The 16670-nt window shown below is 42.0% G+C and overlaps 1 protein-coding gene across 1 annotated transcript in view; it reads right to left on the reverse strand.

The window, feature by feature from the left end:
• The window catches only part of Itih2 (inter-alpha-trypsin inhibitor heavy chain 2), a 33841-nt gene that overhangs the window by 6387 nt on the left and 10784 nt on the right, over positions 1-16670 (reverse strand). The window contains exons 7-16 of the mRNA XM_031358491.1: positions 14639-14746; positions 13908-14036; positions 12574-12690; positions 10093-10261; positions 9124-9249; positions 6294-6475; positions 5002-5187; positions 4512-4651; positions 2178-2347; positions 1471-1608 (exon numbers count right to left, since the gene is read on the reverse strand). Of these exons, the coding sequence (XP_031214351.1) occupies positions 1471-1608; positions 2178-2347; positions 4512-4651; positions 5002-5187; positions 6294-6475; positions 9124-9249; positions 10093-10261; positions 12574-12690; positions 13908-14036; positions 14639-14746 (1465 nt within the window). The remainder of the gene's footprint in view (positions 1-1470; positions 1609-2177; positions 2348-4511; positions 4652-5001; positions 5188-6293; positions 6476-9123; positions 9250-10092; positions 10262-12573; positions 12691-13907; positions 14037-14638; positions 14747-16670) is intronic.

Here is a 16670-nt window from a genome sequence, read left to right on the forward strand (position 1 = left end):
ACACACACGCACACACACGCACACACGCACACACATGCACACGCACACGCACACACGCACACACAGACACACAGACACACACGCACACATGCACACGTACACACACAGACACACACGTACACACACACAGACAAACACACACACACACACACACACACATACACACGCACAAAGTCAGGGCATGAGGTAAAGCAAGGAAACCTGGGCAAGCCCTCAGCTCATGGCTTTCTGTCAACTTTGACAAGCACTAACCACAGAGGTGACACAGCTGAGTTAGCTGTTTGCCTCCTAGCTTTGCTGTGGCGAGCACTCCTGGTGTGTCCCATCACAGTGATAATAGTTGCCTAGGTTACTTCCCAACGACCTGAAGACCTCACTCGTTGAAGCCACTGACTCTTCCCTTGAACACAAGCAGGTGTCTGATGGGTGACTTTATGATAGCAGAAGGCTGTCACTCCATCTTCCGATGATGGGAATACCTCTGTTTTCTGAATGTGCATTACATAACAGCCTCTGGAATCTAATTGTGTGTTTGTAAACCACGATCCCTCCAACTCTTCCCCACACAGTAATCACCATTTCTCTGCCCTATACATATCCTCAAGCCCTAGGGTATGTGGCTTTGAGGCCTGTATCATGTCCCATGTCACCCCATGTTCAGCCACAGTGTGAGTAAACATTATCGGTTGCAAAGCTTGTAATTGACAGAGTTCGTGTAGCTACCATTTCTGTAAACTCTGGGGCAACAGGAGGAGCTGCATTTACTGTTAAGCCCTCCGGGTGGCACCTCTGTCTCACATGTTGACAGGGAATGTGTCCATTGTGCATTGAGAGTGCAGAATGGTGCCTCAGTGTCCAAACTCTCCAACAAATATGTGTTAGTGACTTTTAGATGATCACATCTACAATCCGTGCCTCCCACATGCGTGTGACAACGAATGTATTTGGGCCAAAAAACGAATAGTTTCCTATTCAATGATAACATCCATATGCTGAGCAACTAGTTAGTGCTTAACCAGTCGAGGCTATTCATCAAATGTGAAGCTGTGCTCCACCAATGCATTCCCATGAGAAGAGAATCTCTTCTATTACTGAGAGCTCACTTCATACAGTTGGAAATAGTGTGAGGTATGGGTTTGTCCCCATGCAAATTCATATTCTGAGCCTTACACCTCAACATATGATGGTATCTGGACATGGAGCCCTTCAGAGGTCATTAGGTTTCCATGATGTCAGAGAATGAGGCCCTGATGCTAGGACTAGCACCCAACAAGAAGGGACACCAGGCACGATCCAGTTATTTTGTTATGACTCTGCACTAAGCTAACTCATGGAGCTTTTGGCTCTTCATAGAAGGCAACAATGCCTGTAAAAGTCAGTAAGCTTCTCAAAACATGGAGATTCCATTCATTGATGGAAATCACCACTGAACTGAATTCTGATGGGTTAAGAAGGGAGAAATGCTTTTACCTTGATTCAAATAAGGAGGTGGAGTAGACTCAAGTGGCTTCACTCCGACTGCAAGCATGGCTGTCTCTGGAGTTGGGGATGGGTTGGCCCAAGATGGGATGGGACCTGAGGCAACCTTGGTGCCATAATAAAGTGCACCTGTGTAGAAGAAATCCCAATTTCTATGGACTCTTTCATAGAAATTTAAATTTCTTTAATTTAAAGAATCTGATTTTTGCATCCTCTTTCCCACCCAAAGGTTCTCAGCTAAGATTTTCTCTTCCCATCTTTAAAAAAAAATGCAGTGCTAAGCACCAAACCCAGGGTTTCGAGCATGCAAGGTAAGCACTCTGCTACAACCTTCAACCCACAGCCTCCCCCTTTTTAGTCAGAATCCCCCCTCTTCTTGTTCCTTTTAGCATCCAATTCTTCCAGTATCTAAGACTATAAATGGATCTGTGGAGAAAGAACTCCTCTGCTGCCCATAGTGACACATGCCTACAATTCTAGCACTCAGAAAGTGGAGGCAGGAGGACCAGGAGTACAAGTTCATCCTTGGCTAAACAGAGAGCTGGTACCATCATGCCCACTGGCAAAACTAAACTTAAGCTTGGAGACTTGCTGGAAGCAAAAGGTGGATAGAAGATGGGAGCAGAGGCTTTAGCACACCAACACAAGATAAGAAGGCCACTTCATCTTGTTGCCCCGTAAGGACATAAAGCACTGACCTGAGCAACAGGAGTGGTCCTGTGGTGGGGAGTCAGCCAGCATGCGCTCGTCTCCAGCATCATTCTCTATCACCATGGAAGTAAGCGGCGTTACAATATGATGGTCTAGAGACATCTGCAGGATTGTTTTTGTGATTTTCCTTTTGATGGCAGCTGTAGGAGCCAGACTTCTGCATTCCAAAGACAGATATTGAAGAACATCACCATATACCAGGGCGAGCTTGTGCCCCAAACCTCTCTACTCCCCATTCTGATAGTCACCCTGGGCACAGAATGAGGGTGCCTAAGGCAAGAGAGAAACAGAACCAACTGGCTTCATGAGCCTTAGTATGTCATGGAGCCGTGTGGTCTCTAGGGAATTTTTTTTTTATTATGTTTACTTGTTTTGTGTGTGTGTGTGTGTGTGTGTGTGTGTGTGTGTGTGTGTGTGTGTGTGTATGTATGCACACATGTGCCATAGTGCCTGTGTGGAAGACAGAGAACAACATATGGGAGTTGCTTCTCTACTGCCATCATGTAGGAGCCCAAGAACAGACTCAGGTTAATAAGCATTGCCACAAGCACCTTCGTCTGCTGAGCCACCTGACTGCCCCTCAAGGGATTAGTTTTAAAAACATTTTTTTTCAGAGTAGTTTTAGGTTCATGGTGAAATTGAGTAAAAGGTACTAAGAGGATCTCCATGTACCCCACTGACCTGTAGCCTCCTGGATTACAGACGTCTTGTACCAGAGAGGTACATGTGTGACCACAGATGAAGCATATACAGATGTGTTGGCATATAGGTAAGTGGTTTACACTGCCATTTACTTGTACATCCCATGAATAAATAGATACAACAAACAAGTTCCTCTGCCCTAAAATGTTCTGTTCTATCCATTTCCTGAAATCCTAGAAACCACTGGTCTTTCTTACAGAGTTTTAAAAATCAATATTTAATGTCCAGAACAACTTCTCTATGTTTTTGGGTATAGCCAAAATACTTCTGTCCATGGGGCAGGGTTATTCCTTTCTTACTTCAAAACCACAGCTTATAGCCATGTGTAGTTTTTTAATATAACCTTATTGACATCAGGGGTCTTCTCTGTGAGTTCTGTTATGTGATGGTTCTTATAACCTAGTTCAATGGCCTTGGTCCATCTTCCTGAGAATCTTATCCAAGAGGTGAGGTGGGAGCCTTGAAATGGTAAGTTTTAGCAAATATTCCCATGAAACTTCAGTGCATGTGTACAAGTGCTTTTCTAATGACAGGATGTTATGTTAGAGATTTGAAATACAGCTCAGCCGAGAAGACAGCGATGGCATAAGTATGAAAAAGCTGTTCCTTCAGGGTACATTGTAATCACACAGTCATAAATGTTTTCTTGGACCTATTCTTCAAGAGGAGATGCAAATGGACTATTGACATGCACAGCAACATGGCTGAATCTAACAGTCATCAGGCTGAGTGAAAGTCAGAAATGGGTTGTATGGTTATGTATGTTCAGCAACAGACAAACCCAATCAGTGTTGATACATGGCAAAAATAGTGGCTTCCTCTGGATGTACGAAAGGAGAGCAAGGCGACCTTCAGTAGTTCTACATTTATAGCAGGATGGTTATAGATACTGATGGTACAGATATAGAGATAGAAATAAATAAGGATAGACATAGGTATAGATATACATATATAGACAGATATAGATATCTTCAATGTATATATGTATATATACATGTATATCCACTAAACTACATACTTAAAATCAATGCACTCTACACATCTCACATATGTTGCATTTAAATTTTAAACATTTAAACTTTTTAAAATGTATATAGGTATGTTTCTGTGTACCATGCATGTACAGTGCTCAGAGATACCAGAAGACAGCACTATGTTCCTTGGAACTGGAGTTAGAGCTGGCATGTGTGTGCTGGGAGTCGCACCCAGTCCTCTGGAAGAGCAGCCAGTGCTCTTAGCTGCTGATCCATGTCTTCAGGCTCCTTGTTCCATTTTAATTGAAAGACAAGAAGGGGAAGAAGCAGGAGAAGGAGAAGGAAGAGAAAGAGGAGGAGGAGGAAGAAAGGAGAAGAAATAACCCAGTTTTTGTTAAAGTGTTGTAAGCAAGTGAGTAATAATCCAGTCCCTCCGTTAATTTGATACCTTTCTTGGTTCCAAATACTTCTTGCTCATGATTTCAAATGTCCCATTTGCTGTTTGGTTGGAAGTATGGGAATTATACCCAGAGCCTTGTGTGTTTTAGGCAAAGGCTTTGATGCTAAGCTATATTCCCAACCCTGACTTTCAAATATTCTAGATAGACATTTTATGTTTATAATTATACACTCTTCTTGCCTTACCTCTCTGCTAGCAGTTGGTTGACTGTGAGATAGGCCCATAGCTTCTTGGTAAAGTCGGGGTCTGCATGCTTGTCTTTTGATAGAAACTCCTCCAGGTCATCCATTTGACTCAAGGTTTCCAAAACCAATTCTGTGTTCGCCTAGACAATGGAAGCATCAATTGATGGGCACACATGCATCAGAATTACAGTTAACTCATCTGCAGTAAATGCACTTGGGGGTTATTCTAGGAAGAGAGCCTTGACTAGATAGGTAGGCTTAGAGCACAAAGTCCAGACACTGGGGTTGGGTTTGAGTAAAAAAAAAAAAAAAATGAGGTTTTATAGCATGGTTGAAAAGATGGCAGAGATGCGCCATGCCTTCTCTTTGAACTCTTGCTTTTCTTCTACACAAATGCTTGGGGATGCAGAATGTTAGCTTGTTAACGCAGAGATCGAATGCATCAGGGCACCAATTAGTAATTTTAGAATAAGCAGGGAAGCAAACGTACCGAAGTCGCAGTGATGATGCTCTGAACTTCTGCCAGTTTGCTGGGATCAAATTTCCCTGCCACCACGATCTCAGAACCTCCAAAGTAGTTGTGGAAACTGTTTTGGGTGACATCTGTTACTGATGCCTGAGGGTAGTTGAACTGGACATTTCTGAGCAGTGGAGTAGAGACCTGATTGTAAAATTTCTAGAAGTCATAGGAAAGAAAAAAAATACACAAATAGTTATTTTCATACCACATTGTAGATCTAAAGTGTGCCTCCCCCAACCTCAGACTTCTCAATATGTCTTAATATCTCTTAATTTATTGGCATGGATCTCTGGGATTATGGGCACCCATGACCATGAACTCTGGGTGGGAAAACAAAAACATAGGAAATTATCTACAATTTAAAAGCCAAAAAATTTCTCCCCTTTTTTGTTATGATCAGAAATGAAAGCTTGTGGCATTTATAATAAAAGCTATCTGGGTTGAAATAACCTGAATCAGAACCATATCTTCTAGGTAGACCAAGCTTCCAATGCTGTTCTTGTCATTGGCCTAGTTTGGTTGTCCATTTAATAAAAACGGGTATCATAAAAAGCTTGTGAAGCTAATTATTTGCTAGTTTCAAGTCGTCACTCTTCCTTCCTTCCTTCCTTCCTTCTTTCCTTCCTTCCTTCCTTCATTTCTTCCTCCCTCCCTTCCTTCCTTCTTTCCTTCTTCCCTACCTCCTTTCCTCCCTCCCTCCCTCCCTTCCTTCCTTCCTTCCTTCATTTCTTCCCCTTCCCTCCTTCTCTCTCTCCCTCCCTTTCTCCCTCCCTCCTTCCTTCCTTCCTTGAACCCACAGAGATCCACTAGTTTCTACTTCCTGTATGTTGGAATTAAAGGCATTTGTCAACATGCCACCCAATTGGTCTCTCTGTCTTGTTTAAGGAAGCTTAAAGGGCCCAGTTGGACTTGGTTTACATTATAAAAATAATATCTAAAATGCCAACACAATTCAGAGAGAAAATAGGTGGCCATGAAAGTGGGATGAGCAACTGCTCGTGGGACGAGGAGGCTGACAGAAGCTCAAGGTGGATAAAGGCCTCTTGGTTCACAGAACAGGCACAGGTTTGGTCTTGGTCTTTCTGTTTCACGTTAGCCAGTGCTGAAAGCAGTGATGGGAATGTGTGCGAAAGCAACTGAAGAGTTGCTGGAGTTTTAAGAGCAAATATGGCTCCAGCAAACCTGAGCTAAGTTCAGTGTCTTCTGAGGGGATCAGTATGAACAATCGGATGATCTGCAGGAAAGTAGAAAAGGAATGTTACCTTGAGCTGGGAAGATGTGTCCCGGTTCCCATAGATCCGCTGAGCAATACCACGATTTTCATTGGACAGCCTCTTCAAAAAATCATAGTCGACATCAAATCCGATTCCCAAACTAAACAGGGAGATGTTATCTTGGATGGTTTGCTTCACATTTTTCTGAATTTTGGACAGTTTTAGTTCCCCTAGAATTGGTGGTGGCAGAAAAGCAAGAGGAACCAGTAAGAAGAGGTAAATCTTTAAAACCAATCAAAACTAAAACTGCATTTACCCTCTGATCCAGCAAGTCAAACTTAGAACTTTTAAAATGGATGGGCTCTTTCATGAAGGTTTGATGTGGTGGTAACAGTGCCTAGTAACATTCCTTAGTTATAGTGACAGAAACAATTCAAAACAGGTCACCCACAAAAGAAGTTGGTTAAGTTATGGAGCTTGGAAATCCTATGCAACCACTCTAGGCATTCATATCCAATAACCTCAAAAGCATCGCAGTGTTTTATTAGCATATATTATTTTATGGAACAATGAATTTTGTTGTGGCATTTTCTATACGCACATAATTTATTTTGGGCAAATTATCCCTGTTATCATTTTTTTTTGTCACTGCCCATTCCTGCTGATCACTTTTCTCCTTCCAGCTAGCCACTCCTCTACTTTCATGTTCAAAGACATTGCATTTTGTTTCTGTCAGAGAGAGAGGTAGGCTTATGTGTGTGCAAAGTGCACAAGCCTCAGACATACATGTCAAAGCCAGAGGGTGACACTGGACTCTTCCTGTTCCGTTGTCCACCTTATTGCCTTGACACTGCGTCAACCACTGAACTGGAAACTTGCTGTGTCAGTGAGGCAGGCTGGCCACAGGCTCTTGAGACTCTCCTATTTCTGTCCCCACAAAACTAACGTTGCAGGTATGAAAAGCCATGTCCAACCTTTTTTTGGTTTTGTTTTTCTGATTCTTTTTCTATGGCAGGTTTTCTCTGTGTTTCCTGGAACTCATTCCAAAGAGTAGGGTGGCCTCAAATTCAGAGATTCTCTTGCCTTTGTGCTGAGAGTAAAGCTGTACAGCGCCCTCACCACTATGTCCAGTTTTTATGTGCATGGGTTCTGAAGATTCAAACCCAGATCTTATGCTTGTATAGTAAGTACTTTTACCGCCCCCCCCGAACAATTTCCTTAGCCCCATCAAAGTATTTAAATTTAAAAACATTTATTTAATTTATGAGTATGAAATATGCCTGTATGCATGTATGTGCACAATATATGTGCCTAGTGACCTTGGAGGTCAGAAGAGGACATTAGATGCCCTGAAACTGGAGTGATGGTGGTGAGATTCCTTATAGGTGCTGGGAATCAAACCCAGGTCCACTGCAAAAAGCAAGTGCTTTTAACCACTGAGCCATCTCTCCAGTTCTTTAGAGGTATTTTTCATAGATTTATTTATTTGTTTTATGTATGTGAGTACACTGTAGCTGTCTTCAGACACACTAGAAGAAGGCATGGGATCCCTGTGAGCCACCATGTGGTTGCTGGAATTGAACTCAGAACCTCTGGAAGAGCAGTCAGTGATCTTAACTGCTGAGCCATCTCTCCAGCCCTGAGGTATTTTTTTAAAAGAGTAAAATCAAAGTAAATGGATGCATGTAGGGTATCCTTATATTTAATGCATGCATCCTTACCTATATATGTATATATACATGCACACACAAATATGTACATAAAGTAAGATGGGGATGTACTAATGCCTAAGGAAGCTAGTAGCCAGAGATGTACTCCAGTGCAGAAAATGAGTGATTAGGAAATGAGAGTAAGTAACAGGCATAACATATGTATATATGTGTGTGTATGTGTGTGTGATTTTCTTTTGTCCTTTATGATATTATTCAAAAATGGCATTTTAAAAGCTACAAGATATAAATGGAAGAAAGAGAGACTCGACCACAAACACATAACAACGGTTCCAGTTGGTGTCAGTGCTAATGGAAGGGGATGGTCCTCCTCCTTCTGAACCCCCAGTTGCCATTGTGATAATTGCCTGCCACACTTTTCTCTTATTCGTCTGTACAGCACCATCCTTGTGCATACAGCAAGGCATCCATGGCCATACCACCTGGCATCCATTATTCCCAATTCTCGCCAATATGAAGGTGCACATAAAAATAACAGCAGGTAATAGAAACAGGGAGATGCTGAAACCATTTTGTAGATAAAGAAAAAATGATTTATTGAAAGGTTGTCCAAGCCAGCAGTCATTTCTCCCATAGCAGCTGGAAAGAAAACGAAGAACAATAGAGAGCACATTCCTGTGGGAACTGAGATAAGTACCAACCGTTCAACACTCCCATCTCCCATCTCCCCAGACCTAATGCTGAGGAAATAAAGGCAGTTACCATCCCACGCCAGCAGCTCTCACAATGTAGATGAGCATGCAGCCTTACTTTTCTGAGCCTGTTTGTGTGTGTGTGTGTGTGTGTGTGTGTGTGTGTATTGGAGAAACAGAGGCTTTCAAGAGCAATGCCTGGTTAACAATGCTGCTGAAATGGTATCCTAGTCTGGCTTTGCACATTTCTATATATTTGTTTCCTTTGAGTTTCATTTTGATTTCTATGCCCATGCTTTCCACCTTTCATTAGCTCTCCTCATGCAAATGCAAATCTTCTCACACGATTTTTTTTAAAAGATTGCTCCTGGGTGCTTCTGGGTCAGGAGATTTCCTTGCCGAAGCCAGGGTTTCAAATGTTTTAGAAATGTACATAGATGCCATTACAGTTCCCATATTAAGCAAATAACATTCTTCGAAGCAGCAGTGAAAACATTGGTCAGTAGAAATACTTGCCTACTGTTGGATCTCCATCAGAAACCAAAATGATCAGAGAGACTGAGTCGGGGTTCAGCAATCCCATGTTACTGGCTTCATTCAAAATGAAAATTGCCCGAAGCAATGCCTCGTTGATATTCGTGCCTGTTAAAATGATATAACGTGCGCATGCATGTACACACACACACACACACACACATACACCACAACCTGGATTCAGGTTCATCTGTTTAACTTCTTATACATAATTTGTTCAATATTAAATTCACTTGATTGCTTTCAAAGTGACAATTTTTTTTTAATCATCAAGATCTCACAGTGCAGTAAATAATTTACTTTAAATTATCCTTTGATAAAATAAGCCCTTTAGTGCACTGGTCTGTCATCTTGTAAGGCAACAAATGTAAGGAATCAAAATGACCTTACTGAAATTCTTTGGAAGATATTTATATTTTACACACACACACACACACACACACACACACACACACACACACACACACTCACATTCACATTCACACTCACACATACATACATCATATAGTTAATAAGGAAGCCTAGAATGACTTAATGAACAATTTTTTGTAAAATATTTAAAGACATGTATGAGATGTATTGTGTGTTATTATTTCTCCACAAACACATTGTGTGTTATTATTTCTCCACCAACACTATTCATTTTTTTAAAAAAATCAATACATGTATTTAAAGAAGACTACAGCAGATTGGGCAAATGCCAGTTAGTTAGAGAATAATAATTCTTGGCTGTTGTAGTTGTTGGAAACAGGCTTTACTATGTATTTCAGGCTGGTCTTGAACTAGCTGTAGCTCAGGGGGACTCTGAACTTTCATTTCTTCTACCACACTGTTCTAAGCGCTAAGATTATAAGACTTGTCACTACACTCAGCAGGGGCTATGAATCTTGTGAGAACCTACACGGAACCTTTTAGAAGTTTCCCTGTAGGCTGTAGGGCAGACCCACTCACCTCCACCAGGCTGGATTTTCTCAATGTATCTCTTGGCATCTGCAATTTGTGTTTTAGTAGCTGAAACTAAATCATTTCTCCAGGTTCGGACATTATGGTTGAAATCAACCACAGAGAATTGGTCGTCTGTTCTTAGGTCATCCAATATGGTCTTCATCGCCTCCACAGTCTATTTCAAAAGAGAACTGAGTGAGGTCCGATTACATACAATTCAAGCCAAAGGAGAAATCAACAGGCCCACCACTGGCCCTGTTCATCCTCCAAGTACTGACTCAAGCTCAACTTACCAAAGAAACACTGCAACTAACACAGACCTGTCCCTTATGTTCTGAGCATATACTATTGGACATTAGATATTCAGGTTTTTTTCTGTATTCGTAAATATACCAGGTTGACTAGTTCTACTTTAAAAATAAGCAGCACAAATTTAGGAATTCCCTTGGAGCTTCCAGACACACAGTAGGTATTTCGCCGATATTTGTTGAGTGAAGAAAGGAAGAAAGAAAGGAAAGGTAAATAAAAATATGTTTCAAAGATCTGACACCCTCTTCTGGTGTGTCCGAATCAGCTACAGTGTACTTACACATAATAATAAATAAATCTTAAAAAAAAATAAAAAATATGTTTCAGAATAATGATGTTAATGGGGGCCAACTTTTTTTTTAAAAATAGAGGGTAAAAAATGAAGTTTTGTGTGTTTGTGTATGTGTGTGTTTGTACATGCACATGTGTGTGTGTACATGTAAAGGCCAGAAGAGAACCTAGGATGTCATTGCTCAGGTGACGTCTTCCAAAGTTTTTAAGGCAGGGTTTTTCAGTGGCCTAATTGTGCTAGGCTGGCTGGACTGTTAGACTCAAGGGCCTGTCTGAGTCTGCCTCTCCAGAGCTGGGATCACAAAACCACACTTGATTTTTTTCACATGGGTTTTGGGGATTAAACTCAGGTCATCATTGGTACACAGTACACATACTAGCTGTTATCCTGCCTCCTCAGCCTGGATGTAGTTAGTAGCTGTCACAACTAGCATGGAGGTTGCACTACTGAAGTCAGGTGAGCCAGGTCACAGATAATGCTTGACTTTATAAAATGCACAGGAAAGCCTCCTGTAGTAAAAAAAAAAAAAAAAAAAAAACTGCAGCAGATTATCAACAACAGGATCTGTAGCACAGTCCAGCTCAGATGGGCGGGGATCATCCAGGACACTGACATCTTTTGTGTTGTTACAGAATAGTAATCAAAGAGGTGGTCAAAAATGGCTCCCGATGAAGGAATAGTTAAATGATTGTTCAAACTATTTGGCTTAATGGGCAAATTAAGAAATTATTGCTGGCCAGTAGAGGTGCATGCCTTTAATCCCAGCACTAAGGAAGACAGAGGCAGACAGATATTTGAGTATGAAGCCTGGTCTATAGAGAGAGTTCAAAAGAAGCTCTCTCTTGAAAAACCAAGAAGAAGAAGAAGAAGAAGAAGAAGAAGAAGAAGAAGAAGAAGAAGAAGAAGAGGAGGAGGAGGAGGAGGAGGAGGAGAAGGAAGAGGAGGAGGAGAGAGAGGAGGAGGAGGAGAAATCACCTCACTTATTGCTTAGATTTGCCTCTATTCTCTTTATCAAGGATAAGCCTATGTTGATCTCTGAAGTAGAAGACTTCAGATGCGATATGCACCCCAAGGAAGGACAACGTAGATAAAAATGATAGACTAAAGATAGGCAGGGAGGTGGTTCCATGGGTAAAGAGCTGGCTATGAAAGTTTGAAGGCCTGTGTTTGGATCATCGCCAACCATGTAAAAGACAAGTGTGCTGGTATGCACATAGAACCCCAGCACTGAGGGGTCAGAGGTAGGCAGATGTCCAAGGATTTACTGGCCAGCCAGCCTTAATCTAAAGGGCACACTCTGGGTTTGGAGAAGAGACTCTGTCTCCAAAGATAACGTGGAGAGTAATAGAAGTAGATGCTAGAAGTCCATCCCTGGCCTTCATGTGCACTACATAGACACTCACATGTACATAGCATGTACATACACACACACACACACACACTCATGAAATGTTTATGAGGATTTTTAAAGTTACTTGTGACTAATGGCAATATACTAAAGCTAAACACTGTGCTAAGACATGATCAGAAAGAGAACACATTATATAAACATAGGATTGTTCAAAGGGCTAGTTTTGAGACACAGAATTAGAAAAAAAATCAAGAGAGGAAAGAGAGAAGAAGAAACTTGGAGGTCAGAAGGATTTTTACAAGAAAGCACTGATTTTTGTATAAGCCAAGCGGACATACAATACCCTCCCAACTTTAGGAAGGGCTGACGCCCTTAGTCAGTAAGGATCAACAAGTACAGTTCCTGAGTTCTAGTCCGAAGTGCGGGGTCAGAGGGAGCACTGACTTGTTATTTATAATAACTTATAATGCTGCATTATTAAAAGAAAGCAAAGGGGGTAGGACTATCAGCTACCCCACGAACACAGAGTCCTTACCTGCTTCATCTTAATTCCCCACATGGAGCCACTGACATCAATAACAAAAAGGATGTTTTTGGGAATTGGGTCCAGGTTCTCAGGAGCAAAGAAGTGAACAAAATATCCATTAAATACCTAAACAAAACAAAACAAAACAAAAAACAAAAAGACAAAACACTTGTGTATGAGTCAGATGATGAGCGATGTTTGGAAGGTAAGGAATGGCAGGCAGCTGGAGAGCACAGAGGAGAGGAAGGCTACAGGAGAAGCAGAATGTCCATGAAGATGAAAAAGAGCAGGGTGGAAGCTTGCTGTATACCCATCCTCTTCTCCTGATGTTTCTCTTGCTCCTCTTTTCTGGGAGTCCAAGCTGTAATGCTTTCCCATCCCAATATGCTCCACTCTGCCCTGTCCCACTGCATCCAGTCATCACCTCCAGGCCCATTGCAGTGAAACACTCTGCTAAGCAACGGTGAGTCAGGTGGTCTTTGCCTACACAGGACTCAACCAGCGAGGATACAGACAGCTAACAAGTGTTTTCAGCACGGCATGCAAACCGATCTGATTATGAAGGAAGTCTCCAAAGAAAGAGCATTCTCATCAGACCCTGGGAGAATACATGTAGGATGGTCTACCACTGAGGGAGTTAGGCTCGGTAGGGGCGGGGGAAACAAACACTTGCTTGATCATCAGTTTTTATTGTCAACTTGATGGAACAGTCTACATTGGGTTGGCCTGTCTGTGCATGTGGGATGTCTTAACTGTTGTGGGAAGACCCCAGCTCACTGTGGGCATCACCATTCCCTTGTCAGGGGGATTCTGAATTGCACAAGAGAGTAGTTTAGGTTAGCTCAGCTCAAACAAGTAAGCAAGTGAGCGTGTGTACATCCATTTGTCTCTGCTTTTGACTCTAGATGTGTTATGAATAGCTGTTGTCATTGCGACTTCCCTGTTATGATGAACTACAACCTGAAATTATAAGGTGAATAAGATCCCTTTTCTCCCCTAAGTTTTACACCAGGGTATTTTATCACAGTAATAAATAAAACTAGGACAGGATACCACCATACCCAAATTCTTTAGGTATGTTCTAGGGGTAGAATTCAGGCCTTCATGCATGCATAACAAGTATTTTAACCAACTAGCCAATCTCTATAGCTCCTTTTATTTTTTTTATAGTATTATGGATAATTTTTGGATGCCAACCAGAGAAATATGATTGTAGTCTTTTCCCTGTATCCTGAACCCTCCCCTTGGCAGACAGGAGCCACTCACAAGCCAAGGAATTTGTTCAACAGCAATGAGGGGTTTTTGGCTTCAGCTTGGTAGTTCTGGAGCCTGCCAGCTCTCACCTCAAGTTCCCCGGCCTTCTCTTCTCTGTTGACATCATACACCACCACCAGCTCCCCATCCACTGCAGTCTCTGTGCAGTTGGGGCATTTTCTTTGCTGTGTTACTGTGGGCTTGAAGGACACATGTGCCTGCAAAGGACAGAGAGAGGAGAGATATCAGAAGCTGATCTTTGCTCTCAGATCCTGATTGGGGGGTGTGTGTTGACAGTTGCCTCTGCTCATCATACAGGAGAACAGCATGATGACAACATCCACTGGCCTAATGCTTATGGAAATGAGAGTTAGAGCAATTGGCTGGAGCATCCAACAGACTGTGATACTGTTTTCCAGGTACCAGGCCTTTAAAAAAAGAGCTCCAAAGAGTTTCTCACCAGATACCATGGAAGGAGTGGCTCCCACTCTGGAAAGAGTCTGTGTACATTCTGAAAGGACTATGGCCTTTTCAAGGTTGTTTCTTATTGGCCACTACGGCAAAGACAATTAGAGCGAATATGTCTTGTGATTTTTATGTGAAAAGTGTCTTGTGAGGAAAAGGAGGCTCCAAAATGGATACAATGAAATTACATAATTGGGAGTGATGCTTTGTATATTTAATAAAAAATAAACTCTAGCCTTTGACCTCAGCCCATCAGACCACCCCCTGCACACACCCCCAATTTTCAGAGCACAGGAGAAAGAGCCAGGACCCAGTGACCACTCAGATAGCTGGCAATGAACAATGCATCTAGTACCTTCTGTTGTCCTTTGGATATGACTGGGACACCTTGGAAATGACCTTCAAATGTGTCAGGAACATGAAGAAATCTCATTCCTTGAGGTTCAATAATCCACACATTCACCTAAAGAGGTGAAAACAATGGCATCAAAAGTCTTTAGGATCTTTAAAGTAGGAAAGGAAACTTACTCTTAAGCTCTCTGATGCTGTTTATCTCCCAGTTTCTTGAGCATGGTGCCATGGTCATTCTGGTCATTTAAGTTCCCTGGATTCCAACTTTGTGTCACCTCATTCATCCCAGAATTTACTTCTCCTGATTATGGTATGGACACATGACTCAGTTTCCTTTTCTGTTGCTGTGATAAAATACTCTGAGAAGAGCAACTGAAGGGAGAACAGGTTTGTTTTCAGTCACAGTTCACTGCATAGTCCATCATGGTGGGCAAGAAGCAGCAGCAGGAGCTTGATGATATAGATCAGATGACACCCAATCAGGAAACAGGAAGAGATGAACACAAGCCACTTCACTCTAATCCAGCTCCATTTAACATAGCTCAGGAGCCCCGGCTCAGGGGCAGTCCCATCCTCAGCTAAGATATGTCTTTCCGCATCAGTTAATATAATCAAGATAATTCTTCTGTATGTCTAGATTCAATCAAGGTGATAATTAACACTACCCATCAGGACACAATATTAGAATGGTCACATACTGGAAACCTTGCTTACTAGGGTGGCATTAATTGAAGTGGGTTGGGCCTCAGGCTGGAGATGACTAAGTGGGTTAAGTACTTCCCACGCAAGCATGAGGATTCAAGTTCTAATCCCCATTGCTCATGTCAAATCTGGATGCGGTAGCATGCACCTATAACTTCAGCATTGGGAGATGGAGACAGGAGGATCCTGGAGACCCACTGCCCAGGTAATGAGCTCTAGGTTCAGGAAGATACCCTGTCTCCAAAGAAAATGTGGAAAGCGACAGAAAATACTCAAAGTTTACCTCTGACCTTTACCTGCATACACATAGGTGAGTTTACCAATGAGCATACTCATACACCCCCTACACACATAAACAAGAGATAGGGCCTTACACAAGATAATGGGGTAACACCTTGGAAGGGATGGCTGCTGCTATTGTTGGGTGAGTTTTCAAGAGAGGAAATTAGTATAAAAGAAGATCAACTATATAGGTCAGCCATATCAGCATATAGCTCTTCTGCGTAGAGCTGGCTCCCATCTTACAGGTCATCTAAGGGCCCCTTGCCAGGGTGTTAAAACACTATGAACATTTTTAAAAGATTTATATATTTTGTTTTATATGTATGAGAATGTGTGTGTGTGTGTGTGTGTGTGTGTGTTAAAATTCCCAAGGCTAGATATTTTATAGGCAAAGTAGTTTATCTGGCTTATGATTCTGGTAGCTGCGAGACTCAAATGCCAGATAGTATACCTTTTAGTGACAAGAAAGTGGAGACTCACAACACCTTTACCCTGAAGGTTAAAGTTTCATGGGTTGAGTGGTAGCTCCCTGCAGGGTTCATTACTCAAACCCTGGAATCTGAATTTGAACTTATTTGGGAACAAGTCTCGAGGGATATGACTAAGCTAAGCATCTTGAGGGTGAAGTCATGCTCTGCTGCTTGGCTCTTAAATCCAGGGAGAAGAAGGATACTCAGAGGAGGAGCAATATACAGTGGAATGCCACAAGACCAAGGGCTGCCAGCACCTGGCAGATACCAGAAGCAAGGGACAACATGTGTTTCTCACTCTCATAATAGAAGTTAAAATTTCCAAGGATCCATCTATCCTCTTAGTCTATGGACAATCCATAGGCACTCTGCTTACATCTTGATTGCAGAATTCGGTTTGACCATGAGAGAACAGATTTCTGTTGTTTTGGGTTACACGGTTTGTGGTAATACACTACAGCGAACAGTGGCCTGCTTTAGCACATAAGGAGCTAAGCTTGCATTGAAATCTGTAGAAAAATGGCAAGGTTGACTCTAACTCTGAATCTTTTTAGTACACGACAATTCAGAGTCAATCTGCCA

The sequence above is a fragment of the Mastomys coucha genome, unplaced genomic scaffold, assembly GCF_008632895.1.
Source record: "Mastomys coucha isolate ucsf_1 unplaced genomic scaffold, UCSF_Mcou_1 pScaffold7, whole genome shotgun sequence".
Classification (NCBI taxonomy): Eukaryota; Metazoa; Chordata; class Mammalia; order Rodentia; family Muridae; genus Mastomys; species Mastomys coucha.